Below are 27,481 nucleotides of genomic sequence, written 5' to 3'. Positions count from 1 at the left end.
CCATCTCCTGTTCTATGATTGCAGTCTCTGACCATCTCCTGTTCTATGATTGCAGTCTCTGATCATCTCTTGTATTATGTCTGCAGTCTCTGATCATCTCCTTTATTATGTCTGCAGTCTCTGACCATCGCCTGTACTATGTCTGCAGTCTCTGACCATCTCCTGTACTATGTCTGCAGTCTCTGACCATCTCCTGTACTATGTCTGCAGTCTCTGACCATCTCCTGTTCTATGATTGCAGTCTCTGACCATCTCCTGTTCTATGATTGCAGTCTCTGATTGTCTTTTGTATCATAACTACAGTCTCTGACCATCTCCTGTATCATGTCTGCAGTCTCTGACCATCTCCTGTACTATGTCTGCAGTCTCTGATCATCTCCTGTACTATGTCTGCAGTCTCTGATCATCTCTTGTATTATGTCTGCAGTCTCTGATCATCTCCTGTGCTATGTCTGCAGTCTCTGATCATCTCCTGTACTATGTCTGCAGTCTCTGATCATCTCCTGTACTATGTCTGCAGTCTCTGATCATCTCCTGTACTATGTCTGCAGTCTCTGATCATCTCCTGTGTTATGTCTGCAGTCTCTGATCATCTCCTGTATTATGTCTGCAGTCTCTGACCATCTCCTGTACTATGTCTGCAGTCTCTGACCATCTCCTGTACTATGTCTGGGGGTTCTTTCTAACAGACTCTCTAACAGAAGCCCTCTTTGTGTGCATCAGAGAGACTCCCCTCCAGGTCTCATTAGTGTACGCTCTTCCTGTATTTTTTTTATTGTTAAAAGATCATGGGAGGATCCCAGGGTAACAAAGACTTTTTAGGGGAGCATCTCTGTGTTTGAGTCGTTGCCATAGAAACATTTGTAAAGGGGAGGAGTTGGTAAGATGACCACGCCCATGTGGGGGCGCCAGAAATATTTCTGCACCCAGGCGCCGGTGACCCTAGGATCGGCCCTGCCTCTACCCCTCCTGACTGTCACCCATCTACTCTTTGCTAGTGCCTGCACCTCTTTGTCTCCACCCGCCTCTGTGCTGGCCCCTGCCGTGTACGTTCCTGGCTCTCCTTTAGTATGGAGGGACTTCTCAGTGCTGACAGTTGCTTCCCCAGATTCAGAACCTGGGCTTCCAGGGAAACAATGTGCGTACATTTTGCACAGCAGTATTCGCCCTCGATCGGATGATCAAGGAACGCATACATGCAGCAAGATGTACAAAGAGTCGCCTCTCCACACCTGCCGGGCATCGTACCTATTAAATTTAGTGAGGATTTGGGGATTTTACCCTGTCCAAATTACCTAACAGCTAGCTTCCTGGCACTAATACTCAAGACAATACACAGGTACACAACAAGACAATACCCAGGTACTCACAGACCTACGTGCAATCGCAGAACAGTCGCAGACCTACGTGCACTCGTAATACTCAAGTATACAGTACACAATACACAAGTACTAACGATCCACATACACTACTCAGAAAACACTCAGGTACTCACACTACACACATACCCCCCACCTAATCATATACCCCCTCATCTGGTCATATACCCTCCCCACCTGGTCATATATCCCCCACCTGGTCATATAGCCCCTCACCTGGTCATAAACCCCCCACCTAATCATATACCCCCTCACCAGGTCATATACCCCCTCACCTGGTCATATCCCCTCTGGTCCTGAGATCAACTTCAGTGTGCAGAGATCGACTGCCAACTTCTCCTCCCTGCCCGACTGAGCGACCTAAGAGAGAGGTACTATCAGGCTCATCACGGGGTGGTTTGGGGGTCAGGGCATTGGGAGGCAGCTGGTTACAGAGTTCTCTGGTCAAGAAGCTCCGAAAGTGAGTCCCCCCCACGGCCCCACCTAATCATATACCCCCTCACCTGGTCATATACCCCCTCACCTGGTCATATACCCCTTCATCTGGTCATATACCCCCTCATCTGGTCATATACTTTCTCACCTGGTTATATACCTCCCCACCTGGTCATATACCCCTTCATCTGGTCATATACTCCTTCATCTGGTCATATACCCCCTCATCTGGTCATATACCCCCCGCCTAGTCATATACCACCCCACCTGGTCATATACCCCCCCCCACCTGGTCATATACCCCCTCAGCTGCTCATATACCCCCCCGACCTGGTCATATACCCCCCACCTAATCATATACCCCCTCATCTGGTCATATACCCCCCCACCTAATCATATACCCCCTCATCTGGTCATATACCCTCCCCACGTGGTCATATACCCCCCCACCTAATCGTATACCCCTCATCTAGTCATATACCCTCCCCACCTGGTCATATATTCCCCACCTGGTCATATACCCCCTCCCCTGGTCATAAACCCCCTACCTAATCATATATCCCCTCACCTGGTCATATACCCCCTCACCTGGTCATATACCCCACCACCTGGTCATATACCCCCGCTTCTGTTCATCATATACCCCCTGCTCCTGGTCATACATCTCCCCACCTGGTCATATACCCCCCACCTGGTCATATACCCCAGCTCCTGTTCATCATATACCCCCCCACCTGGTCATATACCCCAGCTCCTGTTCATCATATACCCCCCCACCTGGTCATATACCCCCACCCCTGTTCATCATATACCCCCCGCTCCTGGTCATATACCCCCCACCTGGTCATATACCCCCCCACCTGGTCATATACCCCCCCACCTGAGTGGGCCCCCAAAAAGCTCAATGACCATTATTAGCCCCGAGTCCCAAGGCCTGGGGTTGGTCAGGAAGTTGGGGCTATTGGCCGCCTGTTTTTGTGCGCGTTTGCAAAATTAAAGTGGGCGGTCTAAATGAAGTCCAGGGCCAAATTTTTGTTCCAGTCCAGCCCTGAATACAATGCTTAGTGTATCTTACAGCGATAAAACAGACAAGTAATCACACATGTACAGGGCAAGTTTATAGTAGTGCTAAAGAAATGATTGACCTTTGAGGATGAAGGATAGTGCAACTAACAAAACAAACAACTCAAATTAAGCGAGGCAGCAAAAAAAAAAAAGGTGAAAAAAACACAGGGTAGGTGGGGGGAGGAGCAATGCAGAAAGAAGAGGGGAGGGGAAATATAGAGCCCAAATATACATGTTGGTATCCTAGACAGTAGGCATAGTGCAAAATAACGTGCAGTCAGTTAATAGTCTCAGGTGGAGATCCAAGGAGCCCAAACCTTATCATATTTCCACTTACACCCTCTATTCATACAGTCAGGTCCATAAATATTGGGACATCGACACAATTCTAATCCTTTTGGCTCTATACACCACCACAATGGATTTAAAATTAAACGAACAAGATGTGCATCAACTGCAGACTTTCAGCTTTAATTTGAGGGTATTTACATCCAAATCAGGTGAACTGTGTAGGAATTACAACAGTTTGTATATGTGCCTCACACTTTTTAAGGGACCAAAAGTAATGGGACAATTGGCTGCTCAGCTGTTCCATGGCCAGGTGTGTGTTATTCCCTCATTATCGCATTTACAAGGAGCAGGTAAAAGGTCCAGAGTTCATTTCAAGTGTGCTATTTGCATTTGGAATCTGTTGCTGTCAACTCTCAATATGAGATCCAAAGAGCTGTCACTATCAGTGAAGCAAGCCATCATTAGGCTAAAAAAACAAAACAAACCCATCAGAGAGATAGCAAAAACATTAGGTGTGCCCAAATCAACTGTTTGGAACATACTTAAAAAGAAAGAACGCACCGGTGAGCTTAGCAACACCGGAAGACCACGGAAAACAACTGTGGTGGATGACCGAAAAATTATTTCCCTGGTGAAGAAAACACCCTTCACAACAGTTGGCCAGATCAGGAACACTCTCCAGGAGGTAGGTGTATGTGTGTCAAAGTCAACAATCAAGAGAAGACTTCACCAGAGTGAATACAGAGGGTTCACCACAAGATGTAAACCATTGGTGAGCCTCAAAAACAGGAAGGCCAGATTAGAGTTTGACAAACAACATCTAAAAAAGCCTTCACAGTTCTGGAACAACATCCTATGGACAGATGAGACCAAGATCAACTTGTACCAGAGTGATGGGAAGAGAAGAGTATGGAGAAGGAAAGGAACTGCTCATTATCCAAAGCATACCACCTCATCAGTGAAGCATGGTGATGGTGGTGTCATGGCGTGAGCTTGTATGGCTGCCAATGGAACTAGTTCTGTTGTATTTATTGATGATGTGACTGCTGACAAAAGCAACAGGATGAATTCTGAAGTGTTTCCAGCAATATTATCTGCTTATATTCAGCAAAATGCTTCAGAACTAATTGGACAGAGCTTCACAGTGCAGATGGACAATGAACCGAAGCATACTGCGAAAGCAACCAAAGAGTTTATTAAGGGAAAGAAGTGGAATGTAATGCAATGGCCAAGTCAATCACCTGACCTGAATCCGATTGAGCATGCATTTTACTTGCTGAAGACAAAACTGAAGGGAAAATGCCCCAAGAACAAGCAGGAATTGAAGACAGTTGCAGTAGAGGCCTGGCAGAGCATCACCAGGGATAAAACCCAGCATCTGGTGATGTCTATGTGTTCCAGACTTCAGGCTGTAATTGACTGCAAAGGATTTGCAACCAAGTATTAAAAAGTGAAAGTTTGATGGATGATTGTTAATCTGTCCCATTACTTTTGGTCCCTTAAAAAGTGGGAGGCACATATACAAACTTTTGTAATTCCTACACCGTTCACCTGATTTGGATGTAAATACCCTAAAATTAAAGCTGAAAGTCTGCAGTTAAAGCACATTTTGTTTGTTTTTTTATCAAATCCATTGTGGTGGTGTATAGAGCCAAAAAGATTAGAATTGTGTCGATGTCCCAATATTTATGGACCTGACTGTATATGTGATTTGTACATGGGCAGGGCTGCATCTATCAGCGCTTACCAGGAGGAGAACTATGCATTTTTTTGTGCGTTTTCAGTTTTGCAGAAACACACTACAGTCCATTTAACATGGTTTCCTATGGGTCACGTTCACATCTGTGCATTTTATGGAAAGAGCCAGGGACTTTTTTCTGGTTTTTGGTTCCATAGACTTCAATGGATCAAAAACGTGTATTGAAAAAACACAAAATGCACCTGGAATATGCAAGCTGCATAGGTATGAACCAGGCCTAAGGGACTAGGAATGTTAGGGAAATGTTTGCACTTTATGTTGGACTGTCATCTGTCTTTGTCATCATGTTAATTAATTTAAAGGGGTTGTATAACCGCACAAATTTTTTTTTTTTTTTTTTTAAACCTGTAAGGCAAAAGGCATAATGAACTAGTATGCACCACATACTAGCTCTTTATGAAATACTTAACTTAGAACGAAGTGTCAGCAGCTGATCTTGGTCCATGCCAAGGGAGCAGACATTTCTCCTCGGCGTGTCTTCTGGTTGATGTCGTCACTCCCACACATATGCCTGGGAGACTTCTTTCCAGTGTTCTGCCGAGAAAGTTCCTCTCGGCAGATAAGGACCCCCATCTACTGCGCAGGCGCAGCGCCTGCGCAGTAGGAGCCGGCGGAAATAGCCGAAGCGAAATACAGAAGAAATCAGCTGTACACAGCGCCTGTAAGAGGGCCCCTCGCGGGCTCGCTCGCCATGCTTCGGGCACGGCCTCGCTTTGCTCGGCACTTTTTTATTCCCCCTCTAGGTCCACTTGGATGGTGGGACTTCAGCCTGGACCTAGGGCGCAGGCGCCGTGTACAGCTGATTGAAGATTTTCATCTTCGGCTATTTTCGGCGGCTCCCTGGTCATTCGTACTGCGCAAGCGCAGTGCTTGCGCAGTACAGGGGGGAACTTATCCGCCGAGGGAACTTTCTCGGCAAGACACCGGCAAGATGCTGCTGGACCTTCACAGCGCATGCGCCGCTGACGTAAGTGGCTGCTTGCAAAGTGAATATCTCCAAACTGTACAGGTTTAGGAGATATTCATTTTACCTACAGGTAAGCCGTACTATAGGCTTACCTGTGGGTAAAATGAATATCTCCTAAACCTTACTATAGGCTTACCTGTAGGTAAAAACACAAAAAAAGGTTTACATTCACTTTAAGTAAAGCCTTTGAAACTTTGCCTGGTCTGAAGTTACTAAAGGGGTGCAATGCAAGTAACCGGCACACATAGTCAACAGCCCAGGTCACTATTATTATTATTATTATTATTATACAGTATTTATATAGCGCCAACAGTTTACGTAGCGCTTTACAACTTGAGGGTAGACAGTACAAATACAATACCCAAGAAATTCTTTAAGTATGTAAACAGTAAAAAAGGGAGGACAGACCATATTGGCCCCATAAAGAATGAGGAAGGACATCTGGTTACAAAGGATGGGGAGATGGCGAAGGTATTGAATTTATTCTTCTCCTCAGTCTTCACGAGTGAATCGGGGGGCTTCAGTAACCAAAACTGCAGTGTTTATCCTCATGACACAACACAGGAAGCACCTCCATGGTTAACAGAGGACGGAATTAAAATTAGACTTGAGAAACTTAACATTAATAAATCACCGGGACCAGATGGCTTGCATCCGAGGGTACTTAGGGAACTCAGTCAAGTGATTGCCAGACCGTTGTTCCTAATTTTTACAGATAGTCTACTGACTGGAATGGTACCAGCTGATTGGAGAAAAGCCAATGTAGCACCTATATTTAAAAAGGGCCCAAAATACATCCCTGGGAATTACAGACCAGTTAGCCTAACATCGATAGTATGTAAACTCTTGGAGGGGATGATAAGGGACTATATACAGGATTTTAGTAATACGAACGATATCATTAGCAGTAATCAGCATGGATTCATGAAGAATCGTTCTTGCCAAACCAATCTATTAACCTTCTATGAGGAGGTGAGTTGCCATCTAGATAAAGGAAGGCCTGTAGACGTGGTGTATCTGGATTTTGCAAAAGCATTTGACACAGTTCCCCATAAACGTTTACTGTACAAAATAAGGTCTGTTGGCATGGACCATAAGGTGAGTACATGGATTGAAAACTGGCTACAAGGGCGAGTTCAGAGGGTGGTGATAAATGGGGAGTACTCAGAATGGTCAGGGGTGGGTAGTGGGGTGCCCCAGGGTTCTGTGCTGGGACCAATCCTATTTAATTTGTACATAAACGATCTGGAGGATGGGATAAACAGTTCAATCTCTGTATTTGCAGACGATACTAAGCTAAGCAGGGCAATAACTTCTCCACAGGACGTGGAAACCTTGCAAAAAGACCTGAACAAATTAATGGGGTGGGCGACTACATGGCAAATGAGGTTCAATGTAGAAAAATGTAAAATAATGCATTTGGGTGGCAAAAATATGAATGCAATCTATACACTGGGGGGAGAACCTCTGGGGGAATCTAGGATGGAAAAGGACCTGGGGGTCCTAGTGGATGATAGGCTCAGCAATGGCAGGCAATGCCAAGCTGCTGCTAACAAAGCAAACAGAATATTGGCATGCATTAAAAGGGGGATCAACTACAGAGATAAAACGATAATTCTCCCGCTCTACAAGACTCTGGTCCGGCCGCATCTAGAGTATGCGGTCCAGTTCTGGGCACCAGTCCTCAGGAAGGATGTACTGGAAATGGAGCGAGTACAAAGAAGGGCAACAAAGCTAATAAAGGGTCTGGAGGATCTTAGTTATGAGGAAAGGTTGCGAGCACTGAACTTATTCTCTCTGGAGAAGAGACGCTTGAGAGGGGATATGATTTCAATTTACAAATACCGGACTGGTGACCCCTCAATAGGGATAAAACTTTTTTGCAGAAGAGAGTTTACCAAGACTCGTGGCCACTCATTAAAATTAGAAGAAAAGAGGTTTAATCTTAAACTACGTAGAGGGTTCTTTACTGTAAGAGCGGCAAGGATGTGGAATTCCCTTCCACAGGCGGTGGTCTCAGCGGGGAGCATTGATAGCTTCAAGAAACTATTAGATAAGCACCTGAATGACCACAACATACAGGGATATACAATGCAATACTGACACATAATCACACACATAGGTTGGACTTGATGGTGTCTTTTTTCAACCTCACCTACTATGTAACTATGTAACTATATGTAATACAATAGGAATCAGAGGGCCCTGCTCCTTAGAGCTTACAATCTAAGAGAGAAGGTCAAGAGATACAAGAGGTAATAACTATGGGTGATGTGCTGATTGAGAAGATAAATGTAGAGTTGTTAGGTGGGGGCCAGATAGGCTTCTCTGAAGAGATGAGTTTTCAGGGATCGTCTGAAAGTGGATAAAGTAGGAGAAAATCAGACGGATTGGGGTAGAGCATTCCAGAGGATGGGGGAGGCTCTGGAGAAGTCCTGAAGGCGAGCATGGGATGAGGTGACAAGGGAGTTTGAGAGCAGGAGGTCTTGGGAGGAGCGAAGAGAACGATTAGGTTGGTATTTTGTGACTAGGTTAGAGATGTAGCTGGGGGCCAGGTTGTGGATGGCTTTGTAAGTTATAGTTAGTATCTTGAATTTAATTTGGTGACTGAGTGGCAGCCAATGGAGGGATTGACAGAGGGGTGTGGCAGACGCTGAGTGGTTTGTGTGGTGGATGAGCCTGGCAGCAGCGTTCATGACGGACTGAAGTGGGGATAGCCTATTTAGAGGTAAACCAATGAGGAGGGAGTTGCAGTAGTCGAGGCGGGAGATGACCAGGGAGTGGATTAGAAGCTTTGTGGTGTCATTGGTTAGGAAGGGGCGTATCTTGGAGATGTTGCGAAGATTGAGGCGGCAAGTTTTGGATAGTGATAGAATGTGGGGTCGAAAGGTTAGTTCAGAGTCCAGGATTACACCTAGGACCTTGGCGTGGGGAGATGGGTTGATAGTTGAGCCATTGATCTTGACAGGGAAATCAGGGGAAGTGGCACCTGAGCGAGGAAATATCATGAGCTCGGTTTTGGATAGGTTGAGTTTGAGAAAGTGATGTGACATCCAGGCTGATATGTCTGCTAGTAAGTTGGTAATGCGTGAGGAGACAGATGGAGAGAGCTGGGGGGTGGAGAGATAGATTTGGGTGTCGTCAGCGTAGAGATGATATTTAAAGCCGTGGGAGGCAATCAACTGACCCAAGGAGGTGGTGTAGATTGAGAAAAGGAGAGGTCCAAGAACAGAACCTTGGGGGACCCCAACGGAAAAGGGAAGAGGAGAGGAGGAAGTAGAGTTGTAAGTGACACTGAAGGAGCGGTGGGATAGGTAGGATGAGAACCAGCGAAGAGTACAGTCACGGAGACCAAAGGAGTGGAGTTTTTTGAGGAGAAGGGGGTGGTCCACTGTGTCAAAGGCAGCAGTGAGATCCAGGAGAAGTAGTACAGAATAGTGTCCATTGGCTTTAGCCATTAGTAGGTCATTTGAGAGTTTAAGGAGAGCAGTTTCCGTGGAGTGTTGAGGGCGAAAACCGGACTGAAGGGGATCAAGAAGTTTATTCATGGTCAGATGGTCGCTTAGTCGGTTGTAGACCAGTCTTTCAAGAAGTTTGGAGGAGAAGAGAGTAAGGAGATGGGACGTAAGTTGTTGAGATTGGTGGGATCCAGTGAGGGCTTTTTTATGTATGGGGGTGACTAGCGCATGTTTGAGAGAGTTTGGGAAGATGCCACAAGAGAGGGAGAGGTTGAAAATGTGAGTTAGAGAGCGTAGAATCGAGTCAGAGGGTGAGCGTAGCATTTGCGAGGGAACAGGATCCAGGGGGCAAGTGGTTAGATGAGTGCTAGATAAAAGTTTAGCAACCTCAGTAATAGTAGCAGGGTTGAATGAGGGAAGTAATGATTGTGTCTGTGGACATGGGGTGTTGCATGTGGGAGGTTTTTGTGCATTGGTGATCTCCTCATGAATTGTATCAATCTTAGTTTTGAAGTGATTGGCAATCTCCTGGGCAGTGAGTGAGTAGGTGGGTGGAGGCAGTGGAGGACAGAGTAGAGTGTTGAAGGTAGAGAAGAGTTGATGTGGACTGGATGAGAAGGTGTTAATGAGTGTGATAAATTAGGTCTGTTTGGCAGTGTGAAGGCAGGAGTAGTATTTTAGGAGGGCAGATTTATATTGTGTGAAGTCTTCCTGGGTCTTAGTCTTATGCCACAGGCGCTCAAGAGCGCGGCTACGTTTTCTGAGACTTCTGGTGTCATCTGTTTGCCAGGGTTGTAGCAGTCGGGGCCTAATTCTGCGTGTAGTGAGGGGGGCAAGCTTGTCTAGGGAGGAAGACAGTGAGCTGTTGTAGATGAAAGTAGCGAGGTTGGGGCAGGACAGGGGTGAGATTTTGTCATAGAGGTGATCAGTAGCAGAGTAGAGAAGAGAAGGGTTGGGGTGGCGAAGGTTTCTACGTGTACCTGTTAGGCGGTTGGAGGGAGAGGAGGTGGAAGACAGGGAGAGAGCAAAACTAATAAGATGATGATCAGAGAGTGGGAGTGGATTGTTGGAAAGGTTGCACGGAGTGCACAGATAGGAGAAGACAAGGTCAAGGGTGTTGCCGTTGGAGTGGGTAGGAGCCAGTATCCATTGCTTCAGGTCAAGCAATGAGGTTAGACTGAGAAGTTTAGAAGTAATAGTAGTGTTAGTGTATATAGTGCTGTTCCGCGCTTGGACGGGCTTGTGACCGAACTGCAGCCCCCCTAATAGAGAAAGCACCAAAGGTGCGATCCAATAATTATGTAATCTGAAGAAATAGGGGATTGGCGCTGTTCACTACTAAAAAATGATAGTAAATAAATAAATAAACTGTACAAACTCCTAACAAAAGGGAAGCATAACACCCCAATTCTAGGTGGGTGAGACGTGTAACACAATGTAAATTGTTATTTGAAAATAAATATATGTGCTGAAAATAGTCAAAAAAAAAATTGTGCAGACTACCCAAGATGAAGAGTTTTAAAAATATTACTTGAATTAATAAATAGAACTCCAAGCAATAACAAAGGTGAATAATCAATCAGGTGTGTATAAAAACCACAAAAAATATATATGTGTACAATGAAAGGTATGGGTGGGTATACCTAGAAGAAAGGACAAACACCGTGTTGCCCACAAAAAATTAGTGTATGTGTTTAGTGAAGCTAAGTGGTGTAGGATGAAAAAATGTAAAAATATATATAAAAACTAAAAAAAGGCTATCGACATGTAGTGTGCAAACAATCTTAGTGCACAAAGAGAATCAAAAAAAGTGAAAAAAAAAAAAAAAAAAAAAAAAAAAAAAAAAGTCCAAGCAACCAGAAAAATTCAGACAGTGCAGTGGAACGCAAGCCGCTTACACTGCACTGTCTGCGGCTTCTCACGTGGAGCCAGCCGGCAGAGTGCTGTTTGTTTTTAGCCTTTGAATTTTTGATTCTATTTTATTTCTTTTGTTTGTTGTTAACTTGAATTTAATAAATATATATTCGGAATCACACTATGAGGTTCTTCTCTTCTCCCCGCACATGGCAATTGTTCCGGATGGATGCCTTTTGAAAGCGATCTGGTGACACAGGTGGAAATTAGGTGGTGAGGGGGACACCGACCGCTTGGATCATCGGATTCACATCTACATGCTCATTACCCCTGCAGGGGTTGGGCGCTCCGGTGAGTGGGGGCATTAGAGGGGACTCCACACAGGATAGTATACACTCATTGGGACGGACTTATCCGCAACCTTTGAAGATGCACTAGCCGGCTGCACAAGAACTGTTTATTCACACTGAACGATAGAAATAATATTCACGGCTTTTTTATATTTTTTGAAATAATTTTTCTGGTTGCTTGGACTTTTTTTTTTTGGCTCTTTTTCACTTTTTTGATTCTCTTTGTGCACTAAGATTGTTTGCACACTACATGTCGATAGCCTTTTTTTAGTTTTTATATATATTTTTACATTTTTTCATCCTACACCACTTAGCTTCACTAAACACATACACAAATTTTTTGTGGGCAACACGGTGTTTGTCCTTTCTTCTAGGTATACCCACCCATACCTTTCATTGTACACATATATATTTTTTGTGATTTTTATACACACCTGATTGATTATTCACCTTTGTTATTGCTTGGAGTTCTATTTATTAATTCAAGTAATATTTTTAAAACTCTTCATCTTGGGTAGTCTGCACAATTTTTTTTGACTATTTTCAGCACATATATTTATTTTCAAATAACAATTTACATTGTGTTACACGTCTCACCCACCTAGAATTGGGGTGTTATGCTTCCCTTTTGTTAGGAGTTTGTACAGTTTATTTATTTATTTACTATCATTTTTTAGTAGTGAACAGCGCCAATCCCCTATTTCTTCAGATTACATAATAGTAGTGTTAGTGTTGACAGGGATGTTGAAGTTCCCAAGAATAATTGTGGGGATTTCAGAAGAGAGAAAGTAGGGTAGCCAGGCAGAGAAGTCATCAAGAAAGGCTGATACTGGTCCAGGGGGCCGGCAGATGACAGCAATTCTTAGAGAAATGGGAGAGAAAAGACGAATGCAATGTGCCTCAAAAGAGGAGAGTGTCAGAGAGGGAGGTGGGTGAAGAACCTGATAGGTGCTGCATGGGGCTAGAAGGATTCCCACTCCACCTCCCTTCCGTCCACTTGGTCTGGGGGAGTGAGTCCAGAGAAGGCCCCCATGGGAGAGGGAAGCAGGAGAAATAGTATCCGATTCATGAAGCCAGGTTTCAGTAATGGCAAGTAGGTTAAAGGAATTTGTGATAAAGAGGTCATGAAGGGCGGTGAGTTTGTTGCAGACAGAACGTGCATTCCACAGAGCACAGGAAAAGGGGGGGCTGGTTTTGGAAAGAGGAATAGAGACCAAGTTCTGTGGGTTGCGGCTCCTGCCAGAGGGTGTAGGGGGATGGGAGCGATGGGCAAAGACAGATGATGGTGGCCCAGGGTTTGGGGATATGTCACCAGAGATTAGGAGAAGCGGGAGGGTGAGGGAGGTAATGTGGGACTGTGATTTAGGTGAAGGGGCATGTCTCAGAGTACTGGAGGTTTTATCAGTGTAGGGATGTAGAATGAGCGAGAGTTGGTAGGAGCAGTAGTAGGGAGAAGACAGAAGGCAGGGTGATGTGTATAAGCAGGCGGGTGGAGAGGGGGGGTGAAGGTAAGAGAGTTTGAGGAGAGAGGAGAGGAGTGTCAGAAGCAGTGGTAGAGAGTGCATGTTACAGAGCGGAAGGAGAGCCTATTAGAGAGACAGGGTCACCTGCAGTCTGTTAGCTGCTTTCCAGTGCAGATTGCTGTAATTGTTTGCTTCGTGCAATCGCTGAAGTGCAGAGATTGAAGTGCATATCACTTGTAGAAAGAATCACTTAGAGATAGAAGCCTTAAGGATAGAAGCCATTACAATGTGCTCCCCGAACAAAGTGCTCACCCCTTAAGGATGCTCAAATTTATACTGTTATAAGGGTGGGGTTGAAGTTCGTTAATTAATCATGAGTGACTATAAGAATGCCTAAAAATCAAAGTGGACTTTTTGCTTCAAAAGTCAGAATAGCAAGAGGCCAGAGGCCAAGATAAGATCAACACATAAAACTTAGGTAAGACAGTCCAGAGCAACAAATAACAATGTCATGGTTGTGCACACAGGGCAACAGATAGAGAAGGCCACATACCAAAGACACACACACACAGACAGCAGGCAGATCCCAATTTCAGTTAACGGTGGAAGATGTGGTTGAGCTGACACTAAGTACATTAAGGTATGAAGATAATGTTATGAGAGTTTAAACAGTGTGGTTACCAAGGGTAACGGAGGTTTTTGTAGCAGCCTGTACATGTGGCAGGTGAGATAGCCTGTTGCAGAGAGGGAGATGTTGTCAGCGGTCCATCTCCCATGGCAACGGGAACAGATCTGCCCAACTGGGGCCCTCATCCTGTACAGAGGTATGGAAGTGGAAGAGTTAAGTGAATTGCACAAATGGAGTCTGCACTAGGTGCACAGCGGGACCCCAAACTATTGGGGTGAGGTAGCGGTGATACACTGGACAGGTGGAGAGGGCTCAAATAACTGTGGGGATGTTTAGTACATTGAGAGAGTTTTACTCAAGTCAATCATCTGTTCCAGCAAAGTTACCCCATGTGTAAGGCAATGACCCTGTACAAAGTGCCTAGTGTAGCACAGAAGAACCCTGGGGTATGCTTCTCATCAGTGGCGGCCCGTGCATTAAGGTCGCATGGGCGCCGCGCCCTCTCTCCAGCCACCCCCCTCTAGCACCAATAGATAGATTCATGCATTGTATGAATTTATCTTTGGCCACCCCTGCCACCCCCTATTCAGGCGCCCGGCCCCTTTTTGGGCGCAGGCGCCCAGGGGACCTGAATTACAGCGGCAGGGGGGTGGTTTTGAATCACCCGATTAGAGGCCATAGGCTCTAATAGGTGTCAAAAAAGGTGAGGCGCTCGCAGGTCACTCAGCTGTGTGTTAGAAAAGCAAATGAATATTCTCTTTCCTAATACTAAACCGCCTCTCCACCAATCAGGTGCTCAGATCTGTTACCCGTCACCTGATTGGCTGAAACAACAGGCGCTGTGATCATAGCAGAGGACGGGTGGAGAGGACGGGAGAAGACATCGAGGAGCTGTCCCACCGAGACAGGTCAGTGCAGACGGCGGGCCGGCGGGGGGCACACTGGCAGCATATGATATGGCATAGTGGCTGCGTTTGATGGGGCACGGTGATAGCAATTGATGGGCACAGTGGCGGCAATTGATGGGCACAGTGGCTGCATTTTATGGGGCACAGTGGCTGCATTTGATGGCACAGTGGCTGCGATTGATGGCACAGTGGCTGCGTATGATGGCACAGTGGCTGCGTTTGATGGCATGGTGGCGGCAATTTATGGGCACAGTGGCTGCGTTTGATGGCACAGTGGCTGCATTTGATGGGCACAGTGGCGGAAATTGCTGGGCACAGTGTCTGCATTTGATGGCACAGTGGCTGTGTTTGATGGGCACAGTGGGGGCAATTGATGAGCACAGTGGCTGCATTTTATGGGGCACAGTTGCTGCAGTTGATGGCACAGTGACTGCGTTTGATGGGCACAGTGACTGCGTTTGATGGCACAGTGACGGCAATTGATGGGCACAGTGACGGCAATTGATGGCACAGTGGCTGCGTTTGAGCACAGTGGCTGCGTTTGATGGGCACAGTGGTGGCAATTGATGGCACAGTGGCTGCGTTTGATGAGCACAGTGGCTGCGTTTGATGGCACAGTGGCTGCGTTTGATGGCCACAGTGTCTGCATTTGATGGCCACAGTGGCTGCGTTTGATGGCACAGTGGCGGCAATTGATGGGCACAGTGGCTGCAATTGATGGCACAGTGAGGCTGCAATTGATGGGGTTTTTTCAGAATTTCTCAATTTGTTTACGCCCCCCCAAAAATTTTGAGCACCAGCCGCCACTGCTTCCCATGTGACCCTTACTTGGCACCCAACGAGGAGGGGAACAAGGAGGAAGTGTTACCCGCTGGTCCTACTTGCCCACAGGCACACAACTACTGACCTGACCTGGATCTGGATCCCTGCAAGGGCTTTCCATTTCATAGAAAAAAACCTTGAAGCTGCCTACAATGCAGTATTATCTTATATGAGACAGAACAGATTGTTTTAAAGTTACCATAAGCCATTGGCAAAAAGATTACAAAGCAAAACAGACAAAACATTGAGGAACTTAATGTGTTGCATTTTTTTATGAATTTCTTTTGAAACATTAAAAAAACAATTCAAGGAAAAAGGAACACACTTCAATTCAAAGCACATATTGATGCAATATCAAAGCAGACTTTCACCGTAATTAAAAGAAATGATTTCCCGTGCCTTCTTCCCCTCTCTCACTCGCATTTAGATTTATTTGTTTTTTTAACTTCATAGGGTGTCGGGCGAGAATGACGTTCACCCCCGACCCTCTGGGTTCTGTGTACTGTACGCATAGATGTGCTGCAAGGCTTCGGGTCCTGGCAGAGGAAGAGGCCTGCAGCACACCTACAAATGTGAGGGTTTCCCATACATGAGCAAAGATTGTGCTGTATGAAAGTCCCAAACCTCGATGTGTCTGTGCATATGTGAGGGTTGGAGCCCCTTCTTCCTTTAGAACTGCCTTAATTCTTCGTGGCATAGATCCAACAAGCTGTTGATAACATTTCTCAGATATTTTGGTCCATATTGACATGATAGCAGCTTGCAGTTGCTGCAAATTTGTCAGCTGCACATCCATAATGTGAATCTCCCATTCCACCATGTGACAGACCCAACCAGCACAGAGGCTTTTGGAGGGGACTGCAGGCTAGCCTCTTTCCAACTGACCATGGGCCTTGGCTTTTAAGGGAACACTACTCTTTGGGAGGTGTGTGCCTGGGGGACCCTTAAGCTGGATACACACTATACAATTTTCTGTAGATTTTTTCCTTCAGATTTACCAAAACCATATAATATGATGTCAAACCTTAAGAGTTTCAATGTGTATGCAATCGGGCAGGCCCTTGCACTACATGGTTTTGGTAAATCTAAAGGAAATCAGGCAAAAAAAGTTGTATAGTATGTATGCGGTCTTAGGCTACATTTCCACTAGTGCAACTTGTCATGCGACTTGGGACTGCAAAGTCGCATGACAAGTCATACCCCATGATTTCCAATGAGTACCGTTCATATTTGTGCAACTTCAAGTCGCAGTGACTTCAAAGTAGTCCCTGCATGACTTTGGTTCCACTTTGATGTGACCTGAGGTCCATAGACCTCAAGTATACACAGGTATTGCTTCAAGTCGCATTAAAATCGCGGGAAGATCGTGTGATTTTCTGGTCGCAATATTTGAAACCTAGGCTTAGAGTGGTCTTGCTTCGTATTCAAGTTCATGTTTCCCCAAAACACAAAGGCTCTGGGAACTGGAGGACCCATATACATATTTGGGGTCTCTAGGCCCAAACCAGCAATGACTGCCTCAGACTGTGAGACTCATGGCAGATGGTAATATAATCAGCTCAAACAATTGTTCATTAAATTAATTGAGTCACTTATTGTTGTTGTCTGTTGGCTAACTCTTGGAGGTATCTATGATGGGATTAGCCTTGTGTCAGCTCTACCTCATTATCTAAACCATTGTGTGATGTTTTGGGTAAATATTTCGTTTTATTGTTCATGTGGTGACTGACCTACTTTTCAAGTGTATAAAAAGCCTGTATTTCTGTTCAATAAACAGTCATTACTTTGGTTCTATCCCAACATCTAATCTGCGTACGATGCTTGGGGTAAAAAGGGCTGGTATTAGCTCTCAGTCTGCTCGGAATGGTTTGGAGGGCAGGAGGCACTGTTTGATGGAAGTAAGTACCCAAGCAAGGTGCCAAAGCGGTTCAGTCACACACCACATCCCAAAGGTGCTCTATTGGATTGAGATCTGGTGATTGTGGAGGCCATTGGACTACAGTGACCTCGTTGTCATGTTCAAGAAACCAGTGATGAGATGATTTGAACTTTGTGACATGGTGCATTATCCTGCTGGAAGGAGCCATCAGAAGATGGGTTCACTGTAGTCATAAAGGGATGGACATGGTCAACAACAATACTCAGGTAAGCCGTGGCGTTCAAACGATGCTCAGTTGGTACTAAGGGGCCCAGAGTGTGCCAAGAAAATATCCCCCACACCATTACACCACCACCAGCCTGAACCTTTGATACAAGGCAGGATGGATCCATGATTTCATGTTGTTTACGCCAAATTCTGACCCTACAATCTGAATGTCGCAGCTGAAATCAAGACTCATCAGACCAGGCAACGTTTTTCCACTCTTCTATTGTAAATACTCAGACCAGCCCGTCTGGCACCAACAACCATGCCATGTGCAAAGTCACTTAAAACCCCTTTCTTCCCCATTCTAATGCCCGGTTTGAACTTCAGCAAGTCATCTTCACCACATCTAGATACCTAAATGCATTGAGTTACCAATGTGATTGGCTATTAGCAATTTGTGTTACCAAGAAATTGAATGGGTAGACCTAATAAAGTGGCCGGTGAGTGTATGTCGCCTCCTCACTGCCTGTTTTAACCTCCTAAATACTGCACTACCTCACTGCAACCAAGTGCATTGCATGTGGTTGCAGCACGGCTCCATTCATTCAAATTGGTCACATTCAGCAGGCAGTATTGCCTGCCAAATGTGACAGAGAGGGATAATTCATGCCATGGCCACAATGGTTTGCATGAGTACACCCCTGACTGCTGCCTTTGCAGCTAAAGCAGGATCTGTTGGGGGGAGGTAAAACACGGCTGCATGGTTTTACCATCCCTTTTCCAGTAATTCCTATCATTGTTCCAAAGCACAACTCTCCTGGGAGTGTGGAAGGTTGCTTAAACGCTTTCTGCCCTCCAGGCCTTCCTATTGGACAGTCAGGAAGCCAATCATAGGTATGGGCCAATAAAGACATGTGGGAGGCGGGAGAGAGTAGGCAAAAGTGAGCATTACCAGTGCCAGAGCTTTGCCTCACAATATAACCCAGCACACGTTTTTTAATAGTAAGCTAGTTAGGCTTTGAAAGCAAAAGCTAGAAGCTGACTGGTTACTATGCACAACTGCTCTAGATTCTGTCTGCTCTTGTCATACCGTAGTAATTTTCCCCAATGTTTTAAGTAAGGCTTTAAATACATAAGGGGTGGGCAGGTATGTGCCCATCATATGCAGCCATTGTGTCCATCATATGCAGCCACTTGTGCCCATCATATGCAGCCACTTGTGCCCATCATATGCAGCCACTTGTGTCCATCATATTCAGCCACTTGTGCTCATCATATACAGCCATTGTGCACATCAAACGCAGCCACTGTGCCCATCAAATGCAGCCTCACTGTGCCCATCAAATGCAGCCACTTCTGCCCAGTATATGCAGCCACTGTGCCCACCGACCCCCTTGCGGCTCTGACGGCCCCCCCTCACGGCTCTCTGACAGAACCCCTCGCAGGTGGTCACTTACTGCCAGTCCTGATGTCCGTCCTCGTGTCTCCTCTGTGCCACCTCTTTGAATATATAAGGGGTGGGCAGGGATGTGCCCATCATATGCAGCCTCTTGTGCTCATCGAAAGCAGCCACTTGTGCCCGTCGTATCCAGCCACTTGTGCCCAGTATATGCAGCCACTTGTGCCCGTCAAATGCAGCCACTTGTGCCCATCATATGCAGCCACTTGTGCCCGTCAAATGCAGCCACTTGTGCCCATCGTATTATGGAGCCATCTGTGTCCGTCTTATGCAGTCATTTTGTCCATCAAATGCAGCCACTTGTGCCCATCGTATACAGCCACTTGTGCCATCATATGCAGCCTCACTGTGCCCATCAAATGCAGCCACCTGTGCCCAGTATATGCCCACCGACCCCCCCCCTCGTCTCTGACGCCCCCCCCCCCCCCCACTCGCAGCTTTGACAGCCCCTCCCCCGCTCAAGGCTCTCTGACAGAACCCCCCGCAGGTGGTTACTTACCGCCAGTCCTGATGTCCTTCCTCGTGTCTCCTCTGTGCCACCTCTCCCTAAGCGCCAGGCATCCAATAGGATTCCCTGGCGCTTTGCCCAATCGGGAAACAGGTCTGACGACCTGGCTCCCTGATTGGCGGGGAGGAGAGTTAGGGTGAAAATAGCGAAAATTAATTCGCTATCGTCACATAATTGGTTGGGCTCAGGGCGCACTCTCTGTGCCCCAAGCCCACCCTATTTTGAAGTCTGTTCGCACCTCTGGCTCTAATCAGGTGCTTCAAAAAGTACCACCCCCTCCCGCCCCATCATAGGAATCCTTGCATCTGGCATCCTGAAAGGGGCCAGGCGCATGGATGGGGGGGTGGCCCACAATGTACGAGCCGCCCCTGCGTCCATCAGGAGTCTTGCGCCTGGGAGGATCAGGGCCAGGGTCCTTTCTCTTTAAAAGAGAACCATGTATACACCATGTGCACGTTTTGTGTGCTTCTACTTTTTTTGTGTGCTCAGTTTTTATTCACTTGGGGGGTAAAAAAAAAGTTAGAAATTGATTTGCATTTTAATGAGTGAAATAAGTATTTAATCCTCTATCAATCAGCAATATTACTGGCTCTCAGGTGTGTCTTCTATACAGGTAATGAGCTGAGATTAGGAGCATTTAGAAAAGGAGTGCTCCTAATCTCAGTTTGTTACCTGTATAAAAGACACCTGTCTACAGAAACAATCAGATTCCAATCTCTCCAACATGGCCCAGACCAAAGAGTTGTCCAAGCATGTCAGGGACACGATTGTAGACCTACACAAGGCTGGAATGGGCTACAAGACCATCGCTAAGCAGCTTGGTGGGAGGGTAACAACAGTTGGTGCGATTATTCGCAAATGGAAGAAACACAAAATAACACTGAATCTCCCTCGGTCTGGGGCTCCATGCAAGGTCTCACCTCGTGGAGTTTCAATGATCATGAGAACAGTGAGGAATCAGCCCAGAACTACAGGGGATAATCTTGTCAATGATCTCAAGGCAGCTGGGACCATAATCACTAAGAAAACAATTGGTACCACACTACGCTGTGACGGACTGAAATCCTGCAGTGCCCGCAAGGTCCCCCTGCTCAAGAAAACACATGTACAGGCCCATCTGAAGTTTGCTAATGAACATCTGAATGATTCAGAGGAAAATTGGGTGAAAGTGGTCAGATGAGACCAACATCGAGCTCCTTGGCATCAACTCATCTAGCCGTGTTTGGAAGGGGGAGGAATGCTGCCTATGACCCCATGAACACCATCCCGGATGTCAAACATTAGGGTAGGAACATTATGTAGGAAAGATGTGGGAAATTACTGCGCTAAACCAAAAAATTGTGAAAAGGCTGCGGACACTCAAAGTCCAAACAGAATAGAGAAATACAGTGTAGAGCTAGACACGGTAATAAACTGAATAGTATATATGCTTAACATATAACCAATGTGATGATCAAACAAAAAATCCAATGTTCACTGTTGTGAACTAGTGAAAAAAATTAAAGTTCAACAAAAAGTGTCCATCAAATACACAATAGTGAATCTTCAATCAAATGGAAATGGTGTAGACAACATGAAATTAGCAGTGAAGCTGTAAATGTGAAAAAGATCCTCTGTCATAAGAGTATAAATGGGTACTCTTAACGGATATGGTGGACCCACTTACCAGCTGTAGTGGGTCAATCGGGCTTATGTGGGCCAAATGCCTCACGGTATAGGTTAGGCAGAAGGATCACTCCAAGCAGGCTACAACCACACTTCAGCGGTGATGGTCCAGGCGAGGTTCCTAAATCCTTGTTATTCTCTTGGATGAGAACCTCCTTTCCTCAGCCAGGGCATTGAAAATGGGTCGTGGATGGGTATTCCAGCACGACAATGACCCACAACACATGGACAAGGCCTGGAGTGGCCTAGCCAGTCTCCAGACCGTAACCCCATAGAAAACATGTGGAGGGAGCTGAAGATTCAAGTTACCAAATGTCAGCCTTGAAAACTTAATGACTTGGAGAGGATCTGCAAAGAGGAGTGGGAAAAAATCCCCCCTTGAGATGTGTGCAAACCTGGTGGCCAACTACAAGAAACATCATGTTTTGCAAATGGTTCAGATACTTATTTCACTCATTAAAATGTAAATCAATTTATAACTTTTTTGAAATATATCGTTGTTATGGCAGCAGCTAGCTGCCATAACCCCGGTATCCTATTCTTCAGCGGGCGGTCCGCTTTCAGATAAAAGTGGTCTCGGCAGCGGATTTGTCGCAAGATCACTTTTAATCGGCAGTGGGAGAGGGCCCCCCCTCCCGCCGCTTACCGGAGCCATCGGTAGCGGCGGAGGCGATCGGATCCTGTGTCCTCTGTGGTATGTAGCTGCATCCATACCAATGCAGGGCGGAAGCGACGTCAAAACGCCACTTCCGCTCAGAGCAAAAAAGCAACTTTTTTTTTTTTTTTTCAAACAAAATTTTATTTTTAATTATTTTAGTGTAAATATGAGATCTGAGGTCTTTTTGACCCCAGATCTCATATTTAAGCGTTCTTGTCATGCTTTGTAAAATTAAAAAGTAAAATAAATAATAATAAAAAAAGAAAAAAAATGTAAACGTGCCCCATCCCGCTGAGCTCGCGTGCAGAAGCGAACGCATGCGTGAGCAGCGCCCGCATATGAAAACAGTGCTCAAACCACACACCGCGATCGTTAGAGCAAGAGCAATAATTCTAGCCCTAGATCTTCTCTGTAACTCCAAACATGCAACCTGTAGAATTTTGGCCTATGGAGATCTTTAAGGGGAAAAGTTTGTCGCCATTCCATGAGCGGGCGCAATTTTGAAGCGTGACATGTTGGGTATCAATTTACTCAGCAACATCATCTTTCACAATATAAAAAAAAAAAATTAGGCCAACTTTACTATTGTCTTATTTTTTAATTAAAAAAATGTATTTTTTCCAAAAAAGAGCACTTGTAAGACCGCTGTGCAAATACGGTAAGTATTGCATCAACGGCCATTTTGTACTCTAGGGTGTTAGAAAAAAACGATATATATTTATTTATTTATTGGGGGTTCTAATAATTTTCTAGCAAAAAAAAAAAAAAAGATTTTAACTTGTAAACAAGTTTGAAAAATAGGCGCGGTCTTAAACTGGTTAAAGTTATACACTGATCATTTCTTTGTCAGTGGGCAAATGTACAAAATCAGCTGGGGATCAAATACTTTTTTCCCCTCACTGTAATTGGACAAGCTTAAGTTAGAAGCTGATTGGCTACCATGCACAGCTGCACCAGATTTTGCACTCTGCAGTTTTGGTAAATCAACCCCTATGTATGCAGTTGTATGCAGCTTCTGAAGTCAGTTAGTGATGCATTTTTGATGGATGTAGAAAGTAATATTTACATTGTGAATTGGCTCTTATGGGGTATTGTACACATATTGTTGCTATTGCATGCAATGCATCGCTTTTATTTTATTCCTTTTTATAAAAATCACTATGAAGGCATCTCAAATGGATGTCAAACTGATGCATGGGCGTCCGCAGGTAGGGGCAGTGCCCCCCCGCCCCCCACCGAATCAGCGAGGGTCTGCAGTGGCCGCATCTGTAACTGTGCTGGCTCTTTGGGTTTGTGCGAGTGGGCTCCACAACTGCTGCAGATCGGTGTCACTGAACTTACAGAGCTCTTTACTACCACCTCTGGCTGCTTCCTGTATGTGCACCCCTCGTGTTTGCTTTGCTGCCTGTTGCATTTTCACAGGGACATGTTGAAACAGGAGTTATGAGAAGGAAGACCATCTTACAAGTTGGAGCTGTGTGTGTGTGTGTGTGTGTGTGTGTGTGTGTGTGTGTGTGTGTGTAGGCCTGACATATATACAGATCAGGGGGCAGAGTGCATACAGGTATGATCAGTGAAGGGGGCCAGATATAAGATAGATCAAATCATCTGTCCTGTCCTGTATACAGCTATATACATCCATCTTCCTTCCTGTATTCCTCCATCATCACTGACTGCAGATATACATCATCTGTCCTGTAAATATATAGCTATATACAGCACAGATGATGTATATCTGCAGTCAGTGATGATGGAGGAAGGTCTCTATATACAGGTAGCTCTATATACCCACCTTCCTTCCTATATATAGAGACCTTCCTCCATCATCACTGACTGCAGATATACAGCATATGTCCTGAATACAGCTATATACAGTCACCCTCCTTCCTGTATATACTAATACCATACCCCCCTATATATACACATACTGTACGCCCCGTACTGTACAGGCCAAATTTGATGGGCACAATGAGGCTGCAATTGACGGGCATATGCCTGCGCTTTATGTGATAATGACTAAGCCCCTCCCCTTCACGACATTGTCGAAAAGGGACGGAGCATGGGTGACCTAAAATTATGCCCCCCCCCCGAATAAAGTTCTGCGGACGCCCATGAACTGATCATAACATAATAAAGAGGTTGTAAAATAAAAACAACATCATACATAAAAATCCAATTACATCCTGTTTATTGAGCCTTATAAATAATAAACCCTATAAATTATTATCAGTAGTATAAACAACTTGAGCTTTATTGGCATGTACTTACAAAGATACACCGAGAACTGTTGAGACTCTGAGGGCTGCACTGGTAACAACAATGTCACATAGTTCCATATTCATATTATCAAAGCCATAAAGTGAAGATTGGGAAGTAACTACAAACCATTGAATATGTTTTTGCTATTGCACTTCTGCCCTCTGCTGTTTAGTGTGAGCATTGCAAGCAGAATCTTGAAATCACAGTGGTGGTCACCTGCATTGCTCTGCCATGAATCTGTACAAAGGCACAAGTTGGTTACATAGAAGTAGAATTTGATCTATCTGCTAAAAGTTGTATGAATCTTTTTTTTCAACAAATATTCACTGAAAAGAGAAAAAACTCTGACGGGGACTTTTACCTAGGCCCTTTATTAATACAGATTTAGATTTTTTTTTTTACCCAAAATAATAAAGATATTCTATTGTCTTTAGAAAATTCATCCTCTAATCATGAATCTCACTGACACAAAATGAGAACACAAGTGGCTCAGTTTAGGAACCTTGTACAGAGAAAGATAAAAAACAGAAGCTGTCATTACCGACGTTTTTCTAAAAATGCTAGCCTCTTGGCTGTCATGCTCATCCCATGTCTTCGATATTATGCATTACCAAGAACCAGAATGCAGACCAGAAAATTCAAAATGGACATCAGAATTCCTGATCTGCATATTTGTTTTGGGTCAGTGAATTAGAATCTGCTAAAGCCATTGGATCAGAATGGCAGCCAGGCAGCTAGTATTTTCAGGACAGATCAGCAATAGCAGCATCCATACTTCCTCATTACAGGTTTCTTTTAAGTTGTGTGAATAATGTTTAACTGCTGCAGATTTTAGATTTCAAAGCAGCCGGGGACATCCACCACTTGTAGCTCAGTAGTAGCTATTGACATCTGCAAAGACAGGTCCCCTTACTGGCTGCAAAGATACATTTTAGCTTTTATTAAGAACATAAAGATTTTTAGAGTATGTTCAAAGAGTAGTCATGAGAGAATATATTGGAGTCATTTCATTTGTTTCTCATTAAAATAGCTTTCTAAATTACATTCTCACCCAAGTGGTACAATTATCCTATATACACCCACCATACTTCCTCACTCCCATGTTATGATGGATAGACCTGTCCCCCACTAAACCTTCACTAGTCTCTATACAGGATTGATTTATTCAAGAGGTTGTGGATTTCAACGTTCCCCCCCCCCCCCCCCCCTGTTTTAAGACTGCGCCATATGAAAATAGAAGGGATAAAAATAGGAGTATTGACTGTACCATATAAAAAATAGAAGGGATAAAGAGAAGAGTATTGACTGTACCATATAAAAAATAGAAGGGATAAAGAGAGGAGTATTGGGCACTGGAAATACAGGAACGCACATACAGAGAATGACACAATGTCACATCGGACAGAACCGATCAGACAGAAGAGAATCTTACTTTAAAGAGCCCCTGTGTAGAGGCAGCCATTTTGAAAGCATAACCAGTTTGTTCTAGAACATATTCAATCACTTTGTTGGCTCTTGATATAATTTCTGAGGCAAGAACTGTGACTGTAATAAGGGTTCAGCATTTAAAATGTCTGTCTCTACAAACTGTAACCAGTCTAGATTTAAGAACTAATCGGTTTTACAAATGATAGCGAGCCAAGTCACATGCAGTAAACTCATATTATTGAGCAGTCAACCCTAGTTGGCAGCTGGCTTATCTAAAACACAATGGAGTTAATGTGTTCCAAATGACATGACTGCTAACAGGTTGATACATTGGTTATAGCTATGAAAGAAGAATTACTTATGTCATTTAGTCCGAACGCAAACTTAAGTTTGTAACGGTTATAGATACCTGCACACAGTTCCTTGTGTATATACCAAAACAGACATTCTCAACCATGGTTCTGTGGAACTCTGGGGTTCCTTCAGAGACCGATAGGGGTTCCTTGAGCTGTGGCTCATTGATCTTTCATCTGATGGTGTTTACATAGTTTCAGGTCTAGTGCCACTTGGGAAAGCCAGCAGCATGACACCAATGGTCTTGGTGGCATTCTGATTAATACTTTAAGGAGGGCACTTGTTACAATGACCACCAATGTAAGTGGCATTCTTCCCACTAAGGCTCGGTCCACACGGGGGCGACTTGTCAGGCGACCTAGCCGTCTGACAAGTCGCCTCCCGTTCTGTACAATGGAACCGTTCTAATCGGAGCGACGCAAGTCGCTCCGACTTAGAAGAAAGGTTCCTGTACTACTTTGGGGGCGACTTGCATAGACTTCTATACAGAAGTCGTCTTGCAAGTCGCCCCGGCAGTCGTGTGCAGGTCGCCTCGGTGAGGCGACCTGCAAGTCGTGCCGCGTCTAGTGTGAACCGGCACTTTCCCCCAATGATTTAATTTTAGCAGGGGTTCCCTGAGACCAGACCATTATTTCAAGGGTTCAACTGGAGTAACAAGGTTGAGAATGGCTGTACCAAAAGATTCATCCCGTATTGTGTAGCAGCTTTCAGGATGATGCCCCAACCCCTCCCTGATGCCCCCTTATTCCTCCCTGAACATTGCTGAAGTCAGAAGAAAATTGACTAGCAGAAAATGCTAATCAAACTAACTAGTTTAATTTGCTGCATTTTCGGTAAGGGACCTCCCATTCTAATAAGTCACAAAAGTGACGCTGAAGCTTCTCTTCTGTGGATGTAGATGTGTGGTGGCAGTATTCTGTGCACAGCATACCTCCTGGTGCAGTTCATATCTTGGGGAAGATCCATCAGCCAAAAGGCCAACTCCATCAATGGACTCCCATGTCCAAGATCTGCTGACAGAAGGTGTGTGCTATGGCTATCTATACAACTTCCGATCACTGCTGCGTGATCCAGCAGAAATAAACTAAACTTTATATTGCATATTCTGCAAACGTTTCCCTTCATATAGTTTTGCAGCTCTATGAGACTTTCATTATATACAAGATGGGTTTTATCTCATCTTTAACTGAACAGGATTATAAAGACATGGAAAGCATTCTGCTAAAGTATACGAAAGCACCTCAGCACACATTGCTACTGGGTAGAACAAGGCAAATTTACAAAAAGGAAGATGACAGCTTGAGACTCCTTATATACATAGACAAATAGAATTCCTCTTGTCCAGTCTCCAGGGTTCATCCATGTGAGGTCTGTGAGAGTCTTTAGTAGGGGAGTGAAGAGGAAGAAGGTGGCAACAGAAAACCAGTCTATGTGGGAATGACTCCAGTGGCAAGGAGGATGATGAGGAGGACGATGATTCCAACTATCACACAGATAATAGCGATCATCTTCGCATTCTTCCACCAGTATTTCCGGGCAACCTTCTGGGATGTGGTCTTAAAGTGTTCAGACTGCAGGATACAAAGAATAGCCATGAGGAAAGTAGACATCAAACAAGGAAACCATATGGATATTAACAATCCACGTGACCCCAACTGACTAGTTTAACAACATATTACAGCTGC

At 44.9% G+C, this 27,481-nt stretch overlaps 1 protein-coding gene across 1 annotated transcript in view; it reads right to left on the bottom strand.

Annotated features, from left to right (window-relative positions):
- Positions 1-23,926: 23,926 nt before the first annotated feature.
- Positions 23,927-27,481, bottom strand: part of VAMP8 (vesicle associated membrane protein 8) — a 56,089-nt gene continuing 52,534 nt past the window's right edge. The window contains exon 3 of the mRNA XM_073622089.1: positions 23,927-27,367. Coding sequence (XP_073478190.1) covers positions 27,224-27,367 — 144 coding nt within the window. The 3' untranslated portion in view covers positions 23,927-27,223. The remainder of the gene's footprint in view (positions 27,368-27,481) is intronic.

Source organism: Aquarana catesbeiana, linkage group LG03 (assembly GCF_042186555.1).
Source record: "Aquarana catesbeiana isolate 2022-GZ linkage group LG03, ASM4218655v1, whole genome shotgun sequence".
NCBI lineage: Eukaryota > Metazoa > Chordata > Amphibia > Anura > Ranidae > Aquarana > Aquarana catesbeiana.
Note: the sequence above shows the minus strand (reverse complement) of the source record. Positions and strands in the feature narration are given on the sequence as shown.